Source organism: Nycticebus coucang, chromosome 5 (assembly GCF_027406575.1).
Source record: "Nycticebus coucang isolate mNycCou1 chromosome 5, mNycCou1.pri, whole genome shotgun sequence".
Classification (NCBI taxonomy): Eukaryota; Metazoa; Chordata; class Mammalia; order Primates; family Lorisidae; genus Nycticebus; species Nycticebus coucang.
In genome coordinates, this window is record NC_069784.1 from 44,163,475 (window position 1) to 44,182,809 (window position 19,335).

Genomic DNA, 19,335 nt, shown 5'->3' on the forward strand with positions numbered 1-19,335 from the left:
TCAAACTCCTGAGCTCAAGCAATCCACCTGCCTTGGACTCCCAGAGTGCTAAGATTACAGGCGTGAGCCACCAATGCTCAGCCTAGAACCTTTTTTTTTGAGACAGAGTCTCACTATGTCACCCTCTGTAGAGTGCTATGGTGTCACAGCTCATAGCAACCTCAAACTCTTGGGCTCAAGCAATTCTCCTGCCTCAGCCTCCTGAGTAGCTGGGACTGCAGGCACCCGCCACAGCACCCAGCTATTTTTTGGTTGCAGTTGTCATTTTTGTTTAGCAGCCTGGACCAGGTTCAAACCCCAGCCTTGGTGTATGTGGCTGGTGCCCTACTCACTGAGCTACTGGCACTGCCATTTATATTTATTTAGTTAGTTTTGAGATAGGGTCTTGTTCTGTCACTGGGCTCGAGTTCAGTGGCATTATCATAGCTTACCACCACTTCAAACTCCCATAATACAAAGCATATTCTATGATACAAATCATATTAAATGTCAATATGGAGTTGTAGTCCTGCATTTACTATCTGGAACATTTTGAATTACCTCTATTTATTCCATGGTTTTATTTTTTTTTTTTGTTTGGTGGGGTTTGTTTTATTGCTGTTGTTTGTTTGTTTGCACTCCCAGCTGGAGTGCAGCTCTGTGATCACCACTCACCAATAACTTCCGACTCCTGGGCTCAGCCCCCAAGTGACTGGGACTGCAGGTGCACACCACCTCGCCCAGCTAATTTTTCTGTTTTTAGTAGAGACAGGGGTCTCACCCTTGCTCAGGCAGGTCTTGAACTCCTGAACTGAAGCCACCCTCCTGCCTCGGCCTCCCAGAGGGCTAGGATTACAGACATGAGCCACTGCACCCAGCCTACGTAAGCCTGTTTAAAAATGCACAAAAGATTTCTCAAAAGAAGATATACAAATGGTCAACACAAGTACATGAAAAAATGTTCAGCATCACTAATCATGAGGGTAATGCAAATTAAAACCGCAAAATGATATCATTTCACACTTGTTAGGATGGCTATGATCAAAAGGCCAAGATACAAACAAATGTTAGCAAAAAGGGAACACCAGCACACTGTTGGTGGGAGTGTAAATTAATACAGCCAGTATGGAAAACAATGTGAAGATTCCTCAAAAAGTTAAACATAGTGAGACTGTCTCAAACAAAAAAAAAAAAAAGAAAAAGAAAAGTGTATGCAACACATTAACCAAGATACTGATTTTTTAGTTAAATTACATAAAATTAATTTGTCCTTCTCCTCAGGAGATTTTCAGTGCAGCCTTATACATACCTGACATCCATTTGAGCTGTGACAGTAGGTAAATCTTACAACTCATCTGAGATTCCCTTGAACAAAAGTGAGGATGAACAAGATTTTTGACACATTTAAACATTACCTCCGTTCCAGAGTATTTATCTCTGATGACATCCATCTGTCTCTTAAATAGTTCCAATACAGCACGGTAGACCAATTCATACTGTTCCTGAAGAGTGTCACGAACAGGAACAAAGGAAAAAACAAACAAACAGCTTGGTGAACTACCCAACCAGAGTTTAGCACCATGCCTACCAATCAAATCCTAATATAGCAGATCTGAAAGGACCATCAACGTAAACTTAATAACAATACCTTACATTTGTGTGGCCCACTTCATATCTCAAAGCACTTTTATGCTACTAGAAATGAATGGGTAAATATTTGATCTGTCCGGCTAATGTACAAGGATCTTATGACTTGTTTCTTTTATGTTCTAATACCACTTTGTTACTCATCTTTCCCTTGTTCATAATCCCTCTAATTCTGTTTTCTTTGCTCCCATTTTAAAAACTTATTTCACCCTGGATGCATTTTTTGTAAGCCATCTTTTCTGGATAAAGGTACACAGTAGTTGGTGTATACATAGATAGCTTCAATATGCATTCTTTAACTTGATCCTCACAATTGCTCTATGAATGATGTAGGCCATATTAGACCTATTTACAGACAATTTGTCCAAAGCCATTCAGAAGTGATTTATAGGACTTGGATTTAGAAACCAAATCTTCCAACTCTTAGTTTAATATTCTTAGATGTAATTGCTGAAAAGTCATCCTATTAAAGATACCAAAGAGAAGCTAACCACTGAATAAGGTTTGGAAATGTGTGGTTATAAAAGGATTTCATGATAGAAATGAGACCTTTACTGCCACAGGACTTATGGGTTATTACCACTCCATTTTTGCCTCTGTACTTCTCAAACATTTGATGTTGGATTCACTTTTTATCTGAATGGGTCTACACAGGGTTTTCCTGGACATTTTATATAAGCCCATGCAAATAAAGAACAATATTTTTCAAAGATAATGTAGCAAGATACAGTGCAGACTCTCTGTCATCCCGCACAGCTGTTGGTGCACTCTGTCATTTTTTTTTTTTTACTCTTTTTTTATTTTATGAACATAATTTAAGTGTGCCACAGAAGTTTAACTATAGGTTCAAGTGTGCCAAGAGATTAAAAAATGTTGAAAAACATTGTTTTAGAACTATCAATTTAGAGATCTTCCTGTGGTAATTGTGGCACTCCAACAGAAGTGTCAAATGGTAAAATTCATTCATTGAGGGGTAGCTCCTAAGTAGCTGAGAGTGCTATGTTTTGTTTATTTGTTTTCAGGTATGCCAAGATCAAGTTATCCTTTCACAGAACAGAGAAGGTTTTCAATAAAGGAGAAATCATGAGACTGTCGAATATTTCTAGACAATAAACCAAGATAAGAACTAAGAAGTGCTCATTTGATTTACTGATGTAGAAATTGCTGATTTCCTTAGCAACTGCAATTTCAATGGAACTGTTGGTGGGAAGAAGCCAGATTGCAATGGGTTGAAAAGTGAGTGGGAGGGAAGAAAGAATTCATGATGAGTTAGAGAACACTCCTTCCAAGTGCTCTGTTATGAATCAGGATCACTCTGTCATTTTTTTAAGAGACAAAGTCAGACAGGAAGCTATCACCTAGTTGCAGTGCCATTTCCTGGTTAGAGCAGTGTCAGAAAAAAGCAGCTACAACTGCTGAGATATTTGTTGTCAATAATGCCAAAATATGAAGGCTTTTTCAGCTGTCTTCTAACTCTTAAGAATAGACCTTAAATGGAAGTTTTTTGAAATAGGGTATGGTTTTATTAATTGAATATTACAATTTCCATAACTCGGTTGCATGCTTCCTGGAGTCTTTAATACATGTACACGAAATTGCCTTTTTCAAGCCTGACAGCACTAGCTGAGGCTTTCATTTCACAGGAACTTTCCTCCTCACAGGTTGAATATAGAAAACACCTACAGCCACACATGAAAAAAAATTAGTTTTTTTTCCACCAGCTATTCAGCGGAAAACCTGTGTAGGCTAAACAGATGGGTTTATAATAGCTCTTAATTTTTCCCCTTCAATCCACAACTTCTTCATTAAACTATCTGAACTGCCATTGTCACTTGTTTTATCTCTAAACTTATGAGCAAGTTCATTTATAAATTTTAAACACTTGAAGATCTTGCTATTTAAATAGTAAAATGCAGTTCTTACAAATTATGTAAAAATGCCTGTTACACATAAACGTCAATAGACATTTGACAAATGAATGAATGGGTAAATGCCAAATTCTATATTAAAGACAGAAAGCATCAGAAATGTGGGTAAAATTATTGCTATAGAAAGACGATGAAATGAATATTGTAGACAGAGAGGTTTGAGATAAGAAGAGAAGTACACTCCCTTCTTATGGGGTGAATGGGACAGACTAAAAGACTTTGGTATATAAATATAGTATGACTGTAATTTTTTTTTAAGTATGCATGTAATAAGGACCACAAGACCTACGGAAAGGCTAGGTGCAGTGGCTCACGCCTGTAGTCCTAGCACTCTGGGAGGCCAAGATGGGTGGATTCCCTGACCTCACAGGTTTGAAACCAGCCTGAGCCACAGCAAGACCTCGTCTCTAAAAATAGACAGCCACTGTGGCAGGCCCCTGTAGTCCCAGCTGCTTGTTGCTGTGAGCTATGACACCATGGCACTCTACCGAGGGTGACAAAGTAAGACTCTTATCTCAAAAAAAAGAGAGAAAAAAAAGGGCAGGGCAGTGCCTGTGGCTCAAAGGAGTAGGGCACTGGCCCCAGATGCCAGAGGTGGCCGGTTCAAACCCAGCCCCAGCCAAAACTGCAAAAAAAAAGAAAAAAAGACAGAAACTATGAAAAAACAGTAACAATGGCTCTCTGCAGGTAATAAGTATATGGTTGATCTTATTTTTATTTTTCAGTGTTTCCTAAAATGATCACATGGACTGCATTCTACAAATTCTATTGCCACTTCCTGAAGTAGAAATTACAAATTCCTGATTTTCTGTGGCTTCAGAGATTAATTTCAGTACTATAAAATTTCAAGTTTTATGTCAGCTATTTTTTTCGAATAAGTCAAGTAGCTTGTTAAATTTTTTCAGCATCTTTTGTAGGAAATATATTGGTTTCTTAATATTTTATGAATAAATAATAAAATATAAGGAATGAAAGGAATTTGATACAGAATTGATTCTGTATCCCTATACAGAGATATAGAAAAAATACTGGAATATTCAGAGTTAGAGAAAATGGCAGTGGACTTGGAAGCGTTAATAGTAAATTAGTGTTATATCTGGACAGTCAGCTATTTTGTTTTTGTTTTTCTGAGACAGAGTCTCACTTTGTCACCCTTGGTAGAGTGCCATGGCATCAAAGCTCACAGCAACCTCAAACTCTTGGGCTTAAGCGATTCTCTTGCTTCAGCTTCCCAAGTAGCAGGGACTACAGGCACCCACCACAATGCCCAGCTATTTTTTTTTTTTTTTTTAGAGACAGGGTCTCGCTCTTGCTCAGGCTGGTTTTAAACACGGGAGCTCAGGCAATCCACCCACCTCAGCCTCCCAGAGTGCTCGGATCACAGGCCTGAGCCACTGTACCCAGCCTCAGTCAGCGATTTTTAATGCCTTACTATTAAACATAGAGAAAACCCAGGTGCGTTATGATCCATTCACCACAGTCCATACCTGAGTTTGAACTAATGAAGGCCTCTGTGTTCGCATTTCCTGGATCAAACCAAAAACATTGAAGTTCTCAGGAATTATCTATCAAACGAAAGGGGAAAATATCTTATTCCTTTTGATCCCCTGTTAATAAATGATTGCCGCTCTCTTATAGTCTTGTACTTCCATGACATCTGCACTCCTAACATGAGATAGTATCAGAAAGAGAATGCATGTTTAAAACAAATGAGGTTTCTTATCACTTGCAACATGATTTTTAGAGCCTGGTATTTTCCCTAGAAAAGATTGAAAAAATTTTTCAGAATGATTTCACATGGTGTAATGAAATTTCTCAAACTAAAGATATAATGAGGGACAAGGGCTAAGTAGATGAGCAAGTATGAGAGTTTTGTGAAACGGAAGAAGTCAACAGATAGGTCTAAAGCCCATATTTTAAACTTCCCATTTCCTGTTAGACATTAAAAATGATTTATAGATTAGAATGCCAAGTTTGAGGCAGTGTCTGTGGCTCAGTCAGTGGGTAGGGCGCCGGCCCCATATACCGCGGGTGGCGGGTTCAAACCCAGCCCTGGTCAAACTGCAACAAAAAAACAGCTGGGCTTTGTGGCAGTAGTCCCAGCTACTCGGGAGGCTGGGGCAAGAGAATCGCCTAAGCCCTGGAGTTGGAGGTTGCTGTGAGCTGAGATGCCACAGCACCCTACCGAGGGCGATAAAGTGAGACTCTGTCTACAAAAAAGAAAAAAAAAAAGAATGCAAAGTTTGATTACAGTACGTTGGTTCATCTACTAAAGCAGTTTGGATAAAGGAAGGGTAATGTGATTTAGAACAGTGGCTCTCAAACCTTAGCATGCATCAGATTCACCTGCGGAGCCTGCTGAGCTCCACCTCTGGACGTTCTGCTTCAATCCACTGGGGTGGGGCCTAACGCTTTGCATTTTTAACAAGGTCTCTGGTGATACTGAGACTTCTTGTCTGGGTAAGAACCACCTACTCTAGGAACAAATTTAAGCAACTGACAGGGTGAGTCTATAGGTAAATATTTTAGAAAAGATGTATCACGAAGATAAATATTTTGAAAAACCATACAATTAGTAAGTCTGAAAGAAGTAGAGTAACCAAATGGGAAGAACTTGCGGAGAGAAACTCACCCCATCTTTCAGCAACATCCATGTGTAATCGATAGCACAAACAACGCCAGTCCTTCCACAGCCGGCGCTGAAATGAAAGGTCACAGTAACTTGTACACTTGGGGGGACTGGATCATTGACCTTAGCAGGGAAATTGTGCCACCAGAGTTGAGAAAGAAGAGGCCTAGAGGCCTTGAAACTTTTCAAACCCTGCCATTTCCAAAAGCACATCTGTCACACCACAGTGAACCTCGGGACAGGTACTGTTCACAAGTAACTTAACAGAAAAATACGAATTTAATGCTCAGATTGGATTTAGTAGAGTTTGGTTCTGCTATTGACCTTTCCCTTCCAATCACAGAGTCCGGCCGGACTCTGATGTTCGGTTTGCTGGAGGGAGAAAGCTCATACCCCGCATCATACCTGCAGTGAACGCACAGGGGCACACGGTCATCCTCTTGGTAAGAACGCACATCCCGGATGAGCTCGAGAATAGGATCTATGGACGAAGGCACATCATGGTCTGGCCAATTCTTGTAATGAAACTGATAGATAGTTCGAGTTTCCTATTCAAAATAAAAGTTTCAAGGTTAGGACTCCACCTAACCTTAGTCTGACTTACTAAGTTGTATCTATATTGCTTTTTCAATTTATTCTACTTTCTTCTCTATAGATCTTGGGTGAACAGGTGTTTTCTGAGAACAATTAAAAGCGATTTCAGGTCACTTACGATTAGCCCCATTCACAAGAGGAGGTAAATAAGAAAACAGTTCAAGCTACCACTTCCCAACGTGTGTGCTTCAGATGGGTCAGGGGCAGTGAAGGTACTAGACCCCTTTTCCTTAGAAAGGCTGAGCAGGGCCTCGGGCAGCCTAGTCTCTCATGTTGGTCCCTGGTCTCTAGTCATTGTTTAGCCTCTGTTCACCCCACAAATGTTATTCTATACATGTGCTATGGTGTGGAATTGATTGGGGAAACAGATCACACCAAAGGAAGAATGAGAAAACTCCCCATTTTCTTATGCCCAGGCTGAGTCACATGCACATTTACTTACCTGCCTGATCTCTGAAGGCTTTTGAGTTTATCACTCTGTTTTATACTTACACTATTGAACTTAGCTTTTAGAGTCCTGATGATATAATCGGATTTCCTTTTTTCATCTTCCTACGAAGAAGAAGATTAAAACATTAGTAATTTCAAAGGCAAGCAAGCTCTCTATAAACTAAACCCTGGAGCCTTTGCTCAGCCATCATGGGAACAGACTTTATACTCACACAGGATATAGAGAAAGGGCCAAATTGCAGCTGCTTCTCTCCTGGCTCAGCCCAGTAGCGCTCACATTTTTTCTGTTGCACAAAGCAAAATGTAGTGATTTCCTTCCATCTATTCTAGTCTCCCCTGGGAAATACAACCCACTCCCTCACTCAGGAGCAAATTCAGCTCTGTGTCCATCCTCTGAGGTCAGGTTCTTCTAACCCCTATCATTGTAATCTCTGAATCTTGGAATCTCCAAGGGTGGGAAAACAAACATTAAAGGATATAAACCACAGACTTCATGGAAGTCTAGAAAAGTGGAAATAGGGGTTTTTGACCTTTTTTCAGTATTTCAAAAGGACCAACAAATTACACATCTATGAAAACAAGTGTACAAGCTAAGTGAGATACCAGGTTTCCCTGGCTCTGATTAGCAGTATCAACCCAGTATCAACCCAGAATCAACAACAGTAGATTAGAACAGTGATGGCCGGTAAAAATTAAACAGGAGCCACACACATAACTTAAAGTTTTCTAAAAGTCACATTAAAAACTGAAAACAGATGAAATTAATTTTAATAATCCATCTTAGTCCAATATACCAAAGATTTTCAATGTATAAGCAATATAAAATATTTAATAGATATTTGACTTTTTTTTACTTAGCCCTCAAACTCCGTACTTTGCTGTGTATATATGCTCCTGTGTATGATGTGCACCCATGTTTTTTCCCCAAACTTTCAGGGGAAAAAAAATGTTCTGTTTTAATTTTTTAAAGAGGGACAGAGGTGGCTGTGTAGTGGCCCCTGCTCTTGCCAGAGGCCAGAGACATGAGGTGCAGAGCTGGGCACTGCCGAGAAGCCAGAGTACCCGACCTCACCCGCTGTCCCCTCCCAGCCCACCCTTGTCCCCACACCCTCTCATGTCCTATCCCCGTCCATGTCTGTCAGTCGGAACATGCAAGGGCTGCTCCACTGAGAACCCCAGTGGGCTTATTTCCTAGGAGGCTGGGAAAATGGAACAAAAAGAAAAAAAGAACAAAAAACTCCCCAAATCCCCAGAGTCATGTAGCATTTCCCAACTGAACACTAGGAAGATAACATAATTTTTACCTAGGCACACTTAAGGTAAGTTCTGCTGCCAGTCCCCCTCCCCACCTTTATTTTCTTCTTCCCTTTACCTTTAGGTCAGCAGGTACTAGAAAGTAACTCACCTTTCCCATTTCAAACTCCATGCATGCCATAACAATGATCTGGGGGGGATGAGATAGGTAGAAACGTCAACATATATAGTTACAGCTGTTAATACCTGAGTCCCCAAGTCAGAAATTGTTACTCATTCTTTGTTTGTTTGTTCATTTGAGACAGAGTGTTGCCCTGTCACTAGGGCTGGAGTGGCATCCTCATAGCTCACTGCAACCTCAAACTTCTGGGTGCCAGAGATTCTCCTAGATCAGGCTCTCAAGTCGCTAGGACTGTAGGAGTGTACCGATATGCCTGGCTTATTTTTTCTACTTTTTGTAGAGATAGTGTCTTGCTCTTGTTCAGGCTGGTCTCAAACTCCTGGCCTCAAGCTGTCCTCCCACCCTGGCCTCCCAAAGTGCTAGGATTACAGGAGTGAGCCACTTCCCCAACCTATTTTGTTTCCTTTTAACCGAGAAAGAAATTCTGTAACTTATAAAATATTGCTGTACTCTTTCTTCTTTCTGTCCCCACTTCCCCTTTTTCTACTCAAATCAGTAAGTTTTTATTACCAAATGAGGCTGTCAAGAATCTATTTTCTTGAGAAAGAATGATATTGTGATTTGATGCCTGAACCCTGAAATTTCTTGACAAAGAATGATATTGTGATTTTGATGCCTGAACCCTGAAATTTCTTCATCAACCAATTTTTTTTTTTTTAAGAGATAGAGTCTCACTTTGTCACCCTCAGTAGATGGCATCACAACTGACAGCAACCTCCAGCTCTTGGGCTTAGGTGATTCTCTTGCCTCAGCCTCCCGAGTAGCTGGGACTACAGGCACCCGCCACAACACCCGGCTTTTTTTTGTTGCAGTTTGGCCAGGGCTGGGGTTGAACCCGCCACCCTCGGTATATGGAGCCGGCGCCCTACTCACTGAGACATAGGCACCGCCCTCATCAACCAATTTTTAAAAAGCATTTTAATAGATAGGAAACCTTAGTCACACATTCTGACATCCTACCCCCTCTATCCCTAAGAACTAGAGAATAAAGTAACAAAAGCAACTCTCACCAGGACACTGTATTCCCAGATCATCCTCCAGAAGTCCAGGAGTGTTGAAGACAAAGGGCCCTGGGTGGCGATATAAGCCTTGGGTGCATAAACTCCCTAAAACAGAATAGAAATTGCATGGGGTAATTATTATTACCCTACAGATAATACTCTCTTCTCACCTGGTTTCCCTCCAACTCCCGCCTTTTTTTCAGGTTCCTAGAGAAATATAGAATGTTTTTATTTCCTTTCAGTGTACCTTAATGAAGTTGGCATTGATATAGTTGGAATCCTCATCCGAAGTTATCAGGGACAGCTCTACCCGGCTGTAATCATCTATAATACAAAGCAAAGGCTTAGTAAAATTAAGAGGGCTGGTTAGAGGGTTTACTGCTCTGTCAGGGTCTAACCCTTTGAATAATGGATGGTTATAAGTCAGAAGCTGAGTGAATGCATGCTCTGCTCTTTTGCAGTCATAAATAATGCAAACTAATTTTCCAATGCCCTGTTCTACAATTAAGAACAGTAAGCAATGAATAAAAAGAGATAGTAGTGATTGAACTTGAGAGCAAGTATGAGTTTAGAGGGGAGAAATAGAACTTACAGGGCAAAATATCCTTATATCTGTTTTTCTTGATATTCTTGGGCCTCTCAGCCACAGTGGTAGGATAAGTTTTGTCTGCCTTGTACTTGGTAGATTGCCTTTTCAGCTTCTGTAATAAAATTCCAAGAATAATTAACCTTCCTAGAGAAAGGAGGTAAGAATCTGTGTCTACAGAACTTGGCTTTGTCACTGCCCAGTCTACAAGCTTTTTAGCATCCTCTGGGTCTGACTTTCTTCACGATGGAGCTACAGGACATACGGACAGCAGAGTTCACTGACTTTTGGAGAAGTGAGAAGATCACACACACGGCAGCTGAACCACAAACAGCTAAAACCCAGGGGTGAAACTGGTGAATATTTTAAAAACCAAATATCTTCAGAAGGGGAGCTCTGTGCTCCACCCAGTAGGCAGGCATTAGAAGTTTGATTTACTTTCTTTATAGTTGCTATTTATATTTAGTTCTGTGATTAACAGGAAAGGTAAATGAGTCTTTTTACTTCAGATGATTTTTTTTTCCCTAAGTGGAAATAAAACTTAAGTTGCATAAAATCTGTATCTAGCAAAATTTCAAAGATTTCAGTCCCAAACTTTAAATCCACCCCTCAACCAAACAATAATCTTTTTTATTGTATTTTATTTTATTTTTTTGAGACAGTCTTACTCTTTCGCTCCAGGCTGGAGTGCTATGATGTCATAGCTCACCTCAGCCTCAAACTTTTGGGTTCAGGTGATCCTCTTGCCTTAGCCTCCCAAGTAGCTGAGACTACAGGTGTCCACCATGACACCTGGCTTATTGTTTTTATTTTTTCAGTAGTGATGCTCTTGCTCAGGCCCGTCTCCAACTCTTGAGCTCAAGTGATCCACCCACGTCGGCCTCCCAGAGTAGGATTCAGGTGTGAGCCACCATACCCAGCTCAAACAGTAACCATTAAAGAGCACCACATTCTATTGGTAGAATATGACCTGAGCCAGGCAGGGGCTAGCTTACTGTGGTTGAGCAAGATTCCTCAAGATAGTGAAGTAACTCCTTAAAACTATTCCCATTTTCCAATACTGTGCTGAGGACCAAAACTGAAGGTCAGAGGAAATGATAGCTCTTCTTTGGCTCTTTTTTAGGAACCCATCCTTCTCTAAACTTTTTTTTTTACTAGATCTTACTTTTGTGAACCCTTACTCAGTTTGCAAAAGATGGAGGGAGGTGACATCCATGATAATAAAAATATTATTGAATTAAACTGAAGAAAATAATTTTCATTATTCTCCCACCACTGAATGGTGAATGGTCACATGAGGAACATTATTTGCCTCCAGTGGGGTAGATACTCAGTGTCAATTCAGTCTTCCTCTCTGTAACTTCCTCTTGAAATTTCCTCCCACCTTGGCCCTGACCAGTTCACATTATCACGGTTCTCCTCTTTCTTCTCTGACTTCTCCTTCTCACTTCCCACTCTCTCTTCCTGGCTCCCTACTCCTTTCTATCTTCTAATCGAGAATCACCGAAAGTTCCAATGTTAATTCCTCAACTCTCTGCCTTTCTGTCATTATATGCAGAGATATCATGCACCACAGAAAGCATATAGAAAGCATCCTGTAGAAAGTGTTTGCCAACTCATTTAACTGATTCAAAGTGAATTATATTTCCAACCCCTATTGGATCAGTTTCAAATGTTTACGTTGAGATTTGATTGCTAAACTCTGGTCCTGAATTCCCAGCCACGTCCTGAACATTTCCACTCAAGTATGTGATTATGCCTTCAAACTCAGAACGTTTAAAACATCAACATTGTCTCCCCTGTAAACGCCAGTGGCAGTCTTTAACAGCCATACTCCAGAAACTGAGAGTCACTTTTGGATCCCTCTTCCCACAATCCCCGCCTCTGATTCAGTGAGCCAGTTCATTTGATTCGTCCCATGTACTGTCTTTCATTTGCCTTCCTTCCTTTACCCACAAACTGATATCTTAGTCCCAGGGGTGTCCAATCTGTGGGCCACATGCAGATTGTTTGAGGACGGTTCTGCTTATCTGCGGTGTCCAATATCACAAGAAGTATGCACGAACATTTTTTGTTGTTGTTCATCGGCTCTTGTTAGTGTTTGTATATTTAATGTGTGCCCCCAAGACAACTCCTCCTCTTCCAATGTGCAGCAGAAAAGAAGAAAGATTGGCCACCCTGATAGGCCTTTTCCCTTAAAGTTTGAACTACGACAGTTGCTTTCCTTTTTCCTTTGAGACAGAGTCTGGGCTAGAGTGCCATGATGTCATCACAGCTCACAGCAACCTCAAACTCTCGGGCTCAAGCAATCCTCTTGCCTCAGCTTCCCCAGTATCTGGGACCATAGGCACCTGCCACAATGCCCAGCTAGTTTTTCTGTTTTTAGCAGAGATAAGGTCTCACTCTTGCTCAGGCTAGTCTCGAACTCCTGAGCTTGAGCAATCCACCTGCCTCAGCCTCCCAGGGTGCAAGGATTACAAACATGAGCCACTGCACCCAGCTTCCACAGTTGCTTCTTAACTCATCTTCACACACTTCTTTTCTCCATTCAGGTCCATTGATCATTATTATGCCAAATTAATTTTATTAAAATACTGCTTTATTTTTCCTGTATTCAGAACAACTTCAGTGAATCCCTTTTGCCTCTAGGGGAAAAAAAACTCCAAGCTCCTTAGCCAGGTACTTCAGGCTCTCCCTAGGTAGATCCCAAGCTCACTTTCATAAACTTCAGGCGGCTCTCTAAGTGAGAGATCTCTAAAGATGACTTCTAGGTTCTTTCCAGACTGTACAAATCGATAGCACTGACAGCTATGTATAGTATGACTTCTTTAAAATTAGCATTTTCCTTTTCTTTCTCATAAATGTACCCCTGTACTGCAATTGAATTTTTAAGCCATACTGATGGTCTATTTTGTTCCACAGGGTGAACTAATAAAGAGAGGAAGATATTCCCTACAAAGGGAATAGAGGAAGATATTTTCTCAGGAGACCAGCAACAAGAAAACATTTTTAAAAAAGGAAATTGCAACTTAGTTGCTGATATTTCATATAAGCAACTAATTAATTAGGATATGCAACTACAAGGAGTTTACTTAAGGAGACTTAAATAAGTAGTTTTTAAAAAGGGGTGAGGGGCTGGGCAAGGTGGATTGCTTGAGCTCAAGAGTTCCAGACTGAGCAAGAGTAAGACCCATCTCTACTAAAAATAGAAAAACTAGTCAGGCATTGTCGCAGGTGCCTGTAGTCCCAGCTACTCGGGAGGCTGAGGCAAGAGGATCGCCTGAGCCAGGGTTTGAGGTTGCTGTGAGCTATGACACCACAGCACTCTACTCAGAGCTACAGAGTGAGACTCTGTCTCCAAAAAAAGGGCTAACGGTGAGGAAAAGGAAGCCTAAAATAAAGATCTGATAATATCGAGGGGGGAGAGAGAGACATAGGGACAGAGAAAGAAGTGGTAGAGAAAAAATTTTGATTCAACATCATCTCATCCAGCAAACTGCAGCTATAAGTGAAATGATGTGTAACAAAACCAATTTGTATTGACATAAACTACATTTTACTTCCTGCATCATATTTCTGATCACAAAACTTCTTAAATAAAGACCAAAGCACTTCTAATATTAAGTATTGAAATAAATGTGAGCTATACAAAACAAAAACACAAATCATCCGAATCTATTAGTAGGTTTCAAAATTGGCTAAGAATACCTTGTTGAATATGTAAGTGAGTCAGCAAGAAGAAGGAAAATGTTGAGATCATTTGTTTGTTAGCTGCAAGTTCATAATATAAACATTATGGCCCAGCACAATGGCTCCAGCCTGTAATCCTAGCACTTTGGGAGGCTGAGGCCAGTGGATGACTTGAGCTCAGGAGTTTAAGACCAGGCAGAGCAAGAGCCAGACCCCATCTCTACTAAAGATAGAAAAACTAGCCGGGTGTTGTAGTAGATGCCGATGGTCCCAGCTACTTGGGAGGCTAAGGCAAGAGGATCGCTGGAGCCCAAGAGTTTGAGGTTGCTGTGAGCTATGCTGCCATGGCACTCTACCAAGGGCAAGAAAGTGAGACTCTGACTCAAAAAAAAAAAAAGTATGTAAACTTTTTCCAACTAAGGATACCAAATGGAACAGACAGCCAATGCTTGCTTATTTGCTGGACCACAAATGCCAACATGTATTGTTACAATGACCATTTTTTTCTATTTATCTAGAGTTCAATCAGACGCAGGCAACCTTGAAGCAGGTACACAATCAGTTCTTAAATCTTCTTTTTAACCACACAGCACTCCCCTCTTATCTGCGGTTTTTCTTTCCATGGTTTCATTTACCTGTGGTCAACTGCAGTCCAAAAATATTACAGTATTTTGAGAGAAACTACATTAACATAATTTTTGTAACAATGTATTGTTATAATTGTTCTATTTTATTGTTACCTATTGTTGCCAAACTCTTCCTGTGGCTAATTTATAAATCAAACTTTACCATAGATGTGTGTCTGTAGGGAAAAGCAACATAGTATACTTGGGGTTTAGTACTATCCGCAGCTTCAGGCATCCACTGGGGGTGTTGGAATTATCCCCCACAGATAAAGGGGGACTCCTGTAGTTTGCATTCTTGTGGATTTTCAGAATTGGATAGGGATAAGAGATATCTGTACAGCGTATTTTTACACCAAGATTTATACAAGTGGACTAGTTTGGGAATTAAACTACGGGCATGACACAGATACATGAGAGCCTATAAAGTGCTTCTACTGAAGTTAGACCAAGTTCCCAGCCCTCTCTGCTCTTATGCAACTTCAGAATCATTATTTTCAGGTTGTTATTGATCTCAGGGCTGCTGAAAAGATCTTGAGTCCCTGCACAGTTATTTCTAGAAATTTCCAGAACTGAGTCCAGTGCCTACTCTTTGTTATACTGGTTTTTATTTATTTTGTTTTCCTTGTGGAATGCTTTCAAGGGAGAATGACATACACAAAGGTCTTTTTACAAAATATGCTTTGATTAATTCAACAAAGTATCACAGATAAAGCTCTGTGTGTCAGTGTGTGTGTGTGTGTGTGTGTGTGTGTGTGTGTGTGTAACTTAGCTGCCTTCACTGCCACCTTCAACAATAGAGCAGAATGTCTTTCCCCACTCTTCCTCTTCCTGGAGTCATTTGTTGGAATGACAAAGGGAGACATTCTTTTAGAAAAACATCACACAGGAAATACCTACAGAATTTTTAGCTTGTAGAGCAGCGGTTCTCGACCTGTGGGTTGCAACCCACAGGAACTGTAAAAGGGTCATGTCATTAGGAAGGTTGAGAACCACTGTTGTAGAGTGTGAAAGATTTTATTTCACCCCCATCCCCCCCAGACATCTTAACGTTAGACCACTGTGAAGGCCTCCCCTTGTCTGGATGCCAGATATCCAGGCTGCAACACCCAACGGAGAACCAAACAGGGCTGAATTAGGGCAGAGAAACTGACAAACCACACCAAGAAAAGGAACTCTGGGAGTAGGAAGCAAATGGGGTATAAAAAGGAAAGCAGGCCCCTGGGGGTGTGTCGAGGTTTGGAAAGAGGAGATGGGAGATCACAGGGGTTATAGGCATTTCTCTGCCAACCATAAGACCGGAGCTGTGAGTTCCCTAGAGGAGGCACCATCAAGAAAAATCCAGAGAAGAACTGTAAAGAGTGAAGTGAAGTGAGAGCCTAGCCCCCTTTGTGGTTCTGAAGTAGGATGGAGTGAGTGTATAAGGAACCAGATTCTCTGTGTGCTTGTTAAGCTAATAGTAAGTTCATTTGGTTGTAGACTAAACTACTACTTTCCTTTCAAGAAAGGAAAGAACTGGGGTGGTGGCCATGAGACTCTTGAAATTGGGATTGAGCCTTTTGCATACTCTTCTTACACACTAGATAAGGTCACTCCCGGAAGAGAACAGAAAGGGGAAAGCACGAGACCCTGATACCTTTGCCTTGAGGGACTACGTTATTACACAGAAGACATAACGTCAATTACACTTTAGAGAGAGGAAAGCGCTGGGAGGGAAAGGAGAATCCAAGCCTGGCTGTCTCCAAATTCCTTGCTGTGGTCCCTCAGGGCCCGACTGCCTGCAGCTCCGTATTATTCCAAGCCTCCATCAGGAAAAATCAAGCCTGAGTGCCAAACAATGGAATTAGGATCTCAGGCCTCTAACCCCAGTGAACGAGAGTACGGCCAGCAGGAATGAAGGGTGAGGCTGAGCTTCTCCGTGCACACACAGTCATTTCCAACAAGACCAGCAAACTTAGGGAGCTTGGGTTCCAATGCACTAAGAGGGTGAGTGGGAAGGTGGGTAGGCAACAACTAAATGGGGTGAGCAAACCAAGGTGTTTAGCCTTAGATACATAAAATGTAATGAATGGCAAGAAATTTATTTACTCCTGTGAGTAACCAGGAATTTTTTTCTTTTTTTCTTTTTTTAATCAGAGTCTCACTCTGTAGCCCTGGGTAGAGTGCCCTGGCGTCATAGTTCACAGCAACCTCCAACTCCTGGGTTCCAGCAATCCTCTTGCCTCTGTCTCCTGAGTAGCTAGAACTAAAGGTGCCACCATGACACCCAGCTAGTATTTTTTTTTTTTTTCAGTAGAGATGGGGTCTCACTCTTACTCAAGCTGGTCTCAAACTCCTGAGCTCAGGCAGTCCACCTGCCTCAGTGTCCCAGAGTACTATGATTACAGGCATGAGCCCCTGTACCTGGCCTCTATATCTAGCGATTTAAACTGACATAAGCACTTAAAACTGGCCTTCAGAACTGAGTATCTTCTCTCTATTAGGGGCTTGATGAATCCTTCATGTTTAATAAATATGTCTTTGTATTTAATAAATATGACATATCCTTTCTACAAAAATGCCCTACCCCTGAGAAATAGAAAATTCACCTTTTTTTCTTGCTTTTTGTTGTCTTGATCAATTTAACAACATTAAAGGAAAAAATTAAATATAAATCTTGAAAATATCATACTCACTGAAGAAAATTGAGAACATGGCCAGGCACAGTGGCTCACACCTGTAATCCCAGCACTCTGGTAGGCCAAGGCAGGTGGATTGCTTGAACTCAGGAGTTGGAGACCAACCTGAGCAAGAGTGAGACCCTGTCTATACTGAAAATAGAAAAATTAACTGGGCACTTGTAGTCCAAGCTACTTGGGAGGCTGAGGTAAGAGGATCACTTGAACCCAGGAGTTTGAGGTTGCTGTGAGCTATGATGCCACAGCACTTTACCCAAGGAGACGGAGTGAGAAAAAAGAGAAAGAAAGGAAGGAAGGAAGGAAGGAAGGAAGGAAGGAAGGAAGGAAGGAAGGAAGGAAGGAAGGAAGGAAGGAAGGAAAAGAATTATTAGATCTCGGCTCAGCACCCATAGCTCAGTGAGTGAGGTGCTGGCCACATACATCAAGGCTGGTGGATTGGAGCCCAGCCCAGGCCTGCTAAACAACAATGACAACTACAACCAAAGAATAGCCAGGCATTGTGGTGGGCGCCGGTAGTCCCAGCTACTTGGGAGGCTGAGGCAAGAGAATCACTTAAGCCTAAGAGTTTGAGTTTGCTGTGAGCTGTGATACTACCCAGGGGCACATAGTGAGACTCTGTCTCCACAAAAAAAAAAAGAATTATTAGCTGTCAAAAATTATTAATATCTAGAGAAATAGGAGTGTGAGGACTGTTCAAGACAGAGGTAACAGCGTGTGTGCAACTCTGTGGCAGGGAAGCCCGGCAAGGATAAGAAAATGAGCACGTCGCCGTGAGAAGCAGAGAGGCCCTGGAGGCCTGGCCTGGGCAGGACTTCAGTAGCCATTTTAGAGGAAAGTACTTTTAGCATAGTCTGGTACACAGTGCATGGTTTAGCTACTGTAACTGCAGAAAGTGAAAAGAAAATGTGTATGAGGAAATGCAGACTGAAAATAATCCTGGAACTTTTTGGGCCCCAAAACCAACCAAATGCAATTAACAAAGTACTTATTTTGCACTAATTAAATTAGAAAAAAAAAACATGTTACGATTTTACCAGATAAAGTTTAAGTAAAGAGGTTAAGAGGCTTTGGAATCAAGCAGACCAATGTTTCCAATCCTGGCTTTGCCATCTCTCGGGTAAAATGAAGATAATACTTTCATTGTGTAGCGAGTAACTGAGATCTGATGGTAATGCTCTGGGTAAGTGGGCCAAAAATTGTCCATTGTTATCTTTTATAGTTATTAAATGAATACTAGCAAGGTAGTAGATGTAAATTGGCATATGGCAAATGGAAAAACTCTTTTGGAAATAATTTGGTGATACTTAACCAATGAGAGCTTAGATTCTTCGACCCAGTCATAACACTTTTGGGGATCTGGTCTCAGGATTAAGCCAAAAGAAGGGAAAAAAATCACATAGATAAAACATATTAATTACAGTGTTATCAATTATTCTGAAAAAATTAGAAATGACCTAAATGCCTAATAGTAGAGAAATAATGCAATTATTTGGGTGCCTACTGTGTTTCAGGCAGTTTACATACTCAGGATCTTCATAGCAATTATGCAAAGTACATATTATTCATTCCCATTTTTTTAGTATCACATAGCTAATAATAGGCAGAACCTAAATTCAAACCAAGATTTATCTGACTGACTCCACAGTAGTTACAACTTCAGATGATAAAGCAAGACCACTTGAATTTGAAATTCATTTCCACCTCTCAATAGCCATGTGACCCTGAGCAACTCAATTAACCCACATGTCATCTATAAAGTGGAAATAATAACAGTACCTTCTTCAATGGAATGTGTTCACAGAGTGTGTTTAGAATAGTATCTATAGGAGTATAGAAATATTCACTCTTATGATTATTATTCTTTCATTATACCATGTTGCATCATGAGCCATCAAAAATTATGTACATTTTGGGTGACACCTGTGGCTCAGTGAGTAGGGCACCGGCCCCATATACCCAGAGTGGCGGGAACAAACTCGGCCCCGGCCAAACTGCAACAAAAAATAGCCTGGCATTGTGGCAGGCGCCAGTAGTCCCAGCTACTCGGGAGGCTGAGGCAAGAGAATCGCCTAAGCCCAAGAGCTGGAGGTTGCTG

The 19,335-nt window shown here is 41.1% G+C and overlaps 1 protein-coding gene across 2 annotated transcripts in view; it reads right to left on the reverse strand.

Moving 5' to 3' along the window:
• Positions 1-19,335, reverse strand: part of PTPN22 (protein tyrosine phosphatase non-receptor type 22) — a 54,029-nt gene that overhangs the window by 28,518 nt on the left and 6,176 nt on the right. For both annotated transcript variants that reach the window (XM_053592552.1, XM_053592553.1), the window contains exons 2-11: positions 10,256-10,364; positions 9,911-9,987; positions 9,673-9,768; positions 8,633-8,671; positions 7,440-7,511; positions 7,270-7,329; positions 6,589-6,731; positions 6,187-6,253; positions 5,042-5,119; positions 1,395-1,481 (exon numbers count right to left, since the gene is read on the reverse strand). In XM_053592552.1, the coding sequence (XP_053448527.1) occupies positions 1,395-1,481; positions 5,042-5,119; positions 6,187-6,253; positions 6,589-6,731; positions 7,270-7,329; positions 7,440-7,511; positions 8,633-8,671; positions 9,673-9,768; positions 9,911-9,987; positions 10,256-10,364 (828 nt within the window). The remainder of the gene's footprint in view (positions 1-1,394; positions 1,482-5,041; positions 5,120-6,186; positions 6,254-6,588; positions 6,732-7,269; positions 7,330-7,439; positions 7,512-8,632; positions 8,672-9,672; positions 9,769-9,910; positions 9,988-10,255; positions 10,365-19,335) is intronic.